At 47.2% G+C, this 5,214-nt stretch overlaps 1 protein-coding gene across 3 annotated transcripts in view; it reads right to left on the reverse strand.

The window, feature by feature from the left end:
* Nucleotides 1–4,945, reverse strand: part of HNRNPD (heterogeneous nuclear ribonucleoprotein D) — a 9,356-nt gene extending 4,411 nt beyond the window's left edge. For 2 of the 3 annotated variants that reach the window (XR_004240211.1, XM_032109192.1), the window contains exons 1-3: nucleotides 4,595–4,945; nucleotides 1,000–1,168; nucleotides 110–271 (exon numbers count right to left, since the gene is read on the reverse strand). Coding sequence is in view for 2 of the 3 variants with exons in the window: in XM_032109192.1 (XP_031965083.1) it covers nucleotides 110–271; nucleotides 1,000–1,168; nucleotides 4,595–4,794 (531 nt within the window). In the remaining variant the exon portion in view is untranslated. The remainder of the gene's footprint in view (nucleotides 1–109; nucleotides 272–999; nucleotides 1,169–4,594) is intronic. The other variant, XM_032109193.1, reaches the window with a different exon arrangement.
* Between the last annotated feature and the right edge of the window lie 269 nt (nucleotides 4,946–5,214).

The raw sequence follows: 5,214 nt of genomic DNA on the forward strand, positions 1-5,214 counted from the left end.
AGCTCACAGTAGCATCCATGCAGGCTGCATGTGGGGGATGCTTTTTATTAATAAATTTGTGAAGACAGAACAAGTTCCACAGATATAAGCAGTTTGTTTCACCACATACCTCACCAAAACCTCCAAAATATTCCCTTATTTTCTCCTCAGGTGTGTCTGGAGATAAGCCCCCAACAAAAATCTTTTTAACGGGTTCTTTTGTTTTCATGGCTTTAGCTCTTTTTGGATCAATGACCTTTCCATTCAGCTTGTGTTCTTTCTGGTCCATGACCTGAGGAAAATTAAAACACAATCTTACACAGTTCAAGCTAAATGTTTCACTGATGTTTTGAGTAAGGCCAAATTTGCTTCAATTTCAATACTTGGGTTACACCAATAATTTGTTGCACAAAACCAAAGAGTTTTATGATTTTTGATCACTATCCACTGACACTTCTGACAACTGGAACCACCTATTAACCAGCAGAAGCAAGAGTGTAACCTTTCTCAAAAAGTACTCTACTCATCCTCAAACCTTATGAAGTAAAAAATCTGTACTTTAGGTATCACAAAGGTCAATGAAGGCGAAAACTTTTCCATGTGCTGTATTTTAAAATGCTGCACAGCATTTTAAAAAAGTTAACAGACAATTTTTGCTTGGATAGAGCCCAAATGTATCAAAACTATTGGCTCTACTCTAGGAGTTCACATTACAGCTCTGGAATTGAAAGACTTTAAGTTCTTTGCAAATGCTGCTGTCACAGCAGTAGGCAGTGACATTTATACACTGTACTTTTCAAGTGCCCAAATCCACACCTCAGGAATCACTGGTAGTCCTGGACACTGCATCATGAGTAAGATGGTTCATAAAAGAAAGCATTTCAACAAGCACCTTAAGCACACTGCACTCCTGAATCACCTTTACCAGAAGATGTACAAACACCAGTGCCTACAGCCATCCTAGTAAGTGCTTTATCTCCGATACCTAAATTTCATCATGTTTCATTACATCAATCCCACCTTATCTACGCTCTCCGATTCTTTGAAGAGTACAAAGCCGAAGCCTCTCGATCGCCCAGTGATGGGGTCTAACTTCAGGGTGCAGTCTACAACTTCCCCAAACTTAGAGAAGTAGTCCTTCAGATCCTTCTTCGTTGTGTCCCAGCTAAGGCCACCGATGAACATTTTCCTGTTAAGACAAGATGGTCAATCTGTAAATGTGTGTTACCCAAAATCCTGCACTGCCAAGCTTTATGAACTCAATTACCTAATGCATGGAACTGGCAGTATTTTACCAGTCATATCACTACACACACAGGCCTGCACTTTTTGACAGCTTGCTTAAATGATTCTGGCCAGGACAGATAAAGACTTTCACATACACAGACGTTTTTCACCATTTTCTCCTGCAGCTGCTTACTCTGCTGTCCCAAGAAACTACCAACAGTGACAAAAATAGTCTTTTACTACTTCCTTACATCCCTACCACTACTGACCCACCACAGGCTTAATTCCATTTAGTTATCTGTGGAGCCTCCACCCAACTGCTCATGAAACACACCCAGGCAGATTAGATTTACAAGGAAGTGTGGTTAAACAGAAGCATTTATCTACCAGTCTGGACTGGACATATGCCCAAATTAGTAAACTAAAATAAAAAGTTTAGTCAAGTTCCCTTCCCCAGAAAGCAGTAAAGAAAAAGCAAAGTATTGGATGGTCAGAAGTTACCTTTCTTCACAAAAACTTTATATATACACCTGGCATAATCCAGTATCACTGAGAGAACGTCTTTCTGATACTTCTACAGCACCAGTTTTGCTAGGCAGATGTGTACAGCACATAATTCATGACTTGTATTTTCAAAAGCACACTGGAAGCTTAGAATCAAATCATAACCACCCCACCATGTTATTAAGGCATAAATTTTTTTTTTTTAAATTTTAAAAATATGAAAAATGAAGCCAATATACACCCAAATCAAACATTCCAAGTTATCAGGTATAGGGCTTAGGCACCCATTCAAAAGAGGATTGGATTTGAGATGATCTCTTTTAATACTGATAACGCAGATTTTACAGTGAGCTCTAACCAAAAATTATGATCCATTATGATCTATAAAAGCGCTTTCTACAAAGCTTTGCACATTTTCACTGTCCCAACTTATTCCACAATCAGACACAGTTTTCTGAAAACCTGAAAAACCACTGTACCATGTTTCCAACCCTTCCACTTCCCACACACAAATATTCCTGCCAATCATGCAAAATAGCATTGTACCTCCACAACTCAAACTCTCTCGAATTAAAAGCTGCTCCTGTGAACTAACTCTGTTGAATTAGCTGCGCTCTCACAGAATTAACAGGAGCATTCAGTTTCTGACAAACATATCCACACAGATGACAGTTCAGGAACTTCAGATGTTTTTATAACAAGTCTTGGAATTTGTGAAGAGGGAGCACCAGTTCCCCATCCCTTTATCCATTTTTCCCACTAGTTCCAGATCTCTCTTCAACAAAGTACCAACAGCCCTTTCTATCAGGTTCTGATTGTCTTCATGGAAGAAATGGTCCATCCTGGTAAACCAGCAGCCTCATACCAGTACAGAGAGTAAACCAAAGTATGCTTGCTGCCCTCTGTTCACCCATCATTAAGGTCCTTAGTTCGTTTGCTGTTCTGTGGAGGGTTTCTTAAGCATCCAAAACACAGAAACACAGAGGATGCAGCATCGTGTTTCTGACACATGGGGGGCAGTGATGCTCTAGCAGTTACTACTGAACTCACGCTTGCTACACAAACCACCTGTCTCAACATCAACACACAAACCCTGCTTTGTATCACTAAGGACAGACAGACCAAGAACACGAGCTTGAAACCAACAGCCTCTGAAGGGTTTTCATCCCTCCACACAGTAACTGCACGTTTGAGCCCAGTCACAGAGCAGCAAACCACGACTGCTTCCATCTGCCCCTACATAAACTACTGCTCCAAGGCAAAGCTGAGCTCAGGTCAAGGCTACACCACAAACGTGAGCACAACAAACAATTCAGGAGCAGTGTCACAGTGCTGCCAAAAGCTTGTAAAATACATACATTATTCCTAGCCCACAGTCTGGCTGGTCTAAGTCACTTCAGCACATACAGTTTCCCAAAATAAAATCCCAGAAGTGCACTGGGAAAGCTTTCAAACTTCACACTTGGCTAAACAAGGTATCACAGGTATGCTGTTTTCCCTTTACTACCAGAAGTGTAGTCGAAACACTTTGTTTCCTGTACAGCATTAAGAATTGACAGGTCAAATAAAAAGACTGAACTAGACTCCAAGTCAATGTGTGATGCATGTAAGCACTGCCCAACATCCCTGCACCACTTAGAGACCACTCTTTCTAGGCTGTGCTGCCTCAAAAGAACCTGAGCTTGCTCCTGAAAACCCTTTATTTGGTGTGTATTCCAGGGCAAGAAATGAAACAAGCAGGCAAACTCCGAAGATATTTAAAGCCATTAAGAGCAGGTGAGAAGTAACAAAACCATTCTAATTTTTTGCTAGTCCCAGCAAAACACTCAATAATAGGTTCCTCTCTCCCTGTAACATCTCAAATTATTAACATCTCTCTCAGCAACATCCCAGGTTATTACAGAAGGAAGAAGACACTGGAAGGTTTTGCAGCAGGTATCTGAAGAACACAGTAGCTAGTGCTCCTTTATCCAGGTTATCTTCTGCCTTGACCAAAAACAGACCTGCAGCTCCAGTTTCTCAGGGGTCAGACAGGAGACAGCAGAGCACATCAGCCTGTCCCGTCACTGGACTGACTACATGCAAATTTCACCGGCAATACGGAAGTGACACTGCCCCAGGCAGAGACCCTCTGAAGATTAAAAGTTGTCTTTATTCTCCATGAAACACAGTAACAGAATATGCTGAGTTGGAAGGGACCTATCAGAATCATCAAGTTCAACTCCAGCCCTGCACAGGACACCCCAAGAGTCACACCATGTGCCTGAGAGAATTGTCCAAGTGCTTCTTGAACTCTGTCAGGCTTGTCCTGTAACCACTTCCCTGTGGAGCCTGTTTCACTGCCCAAGCACCCTCTGGGTGAAAAACCTTTTCCTTATACCTAACCTGAACCTCTCCCGACTTAGCTTCCCGCCTTTTCGACTCCTACTTCTAGAGTTCGGACACCACCCAACATAATCCTCCCCACAGCAAGTTCCGAGAGAAGCAGAGGGACGCTTTAGGCTGGGAAGAAGTCCCGGTGCCTCTCGCCTCTTACTGACACTCAACTGACACACTGTAATGTCTGCAGCACAGGGCAATGCTGTGACTGCAACCAGAGCATTCAGCCACACCGAGTTACGGTCTTAACGCACGCATCGCACTTTAACTCACAGAAAATACATCCTTAAAAAAAAAAAATAAGTAAAAGAGGTCTGTAGCTTGGTGCACATCACACCATTTGGACACCCCGGGACCAGACACCGCCCCCGCCGCCCGGCCCGGCCCGTGACGTTGCCGAGGCGCCAAGTAAACAAACAGGGCGGCGAGCGGGGCCGAGGGGGGCCGGGCCGGGCCGGGGGCGCCAGGCCCCGCCCGGGACACACAACCCGCCCCCGCCGCTCACCCCTCGTCCTCCTCGTTCTTGCTGGCGTCGATCTTGGCTCCCTCCGACTCGATCCCGCCGCCGCCGCCTCCTCCTCCTCCTCCCCCATCGGTGCTCCCCGCCCCCGCCTGCCCCTCAGGCTGCTCCGCCGGCTCCGCCGCGCCGTCCCCGGCGCCAGCCGCCACTGCCGCCGAGTCCAGAGCGAACTGCTGATCCGACATGGTGCCGGTGCCACCGCCGCCGCCCCACACCGGCCACCCCCGGTGCCGCCGCCTCCCCGCCGAGGCCCCGGCCCCGCTGGCGGCCCCGGCCGAGTGCGCCGATCCCGCCGAGTCCTGCTCCTCTCGCTCCCTGTTTTTAATGGCGCCGCCACCGACCCAACCTAAAATGGCGGCCGGAAGGAGCGCGGCGGGCGGGACACGTGACACCGCCCCCGGGGAGCCGTGAGGGAGCGCGGGGCGGGCTCCGGCACAGCGCCGGCAGCAGCGGAGCCTGGGCGGGCCGAAGTGGGCAGTCACGGAATCGACAGGGCTGGACGGGGCCTCGGGAGATCGTCCAGTCCACCCTCCCCGCCCAAGGCAGGGCCACCTGCAGCGGGTGACACAGGAACAGGTCCCGGTGAGTTTGGAATGTCTCCAGAG

The sequence above is a fragment of the Corvus moneduloides genome, chromosome 5, assembly GCF_009650955.1.
Source record: "Corvus moneduloides isolate bCorMon1 chromosome 5, bCorMon1.pri, whole genome shotgun sequence".
In the NCBI taxonomy this organism is placed as follows: domain Eukaryota; kingdom Metazoa; phylum Chordata; class Aves; order Passeriformes; family Corvidae; genus Corvus; species Corvus moneduloides.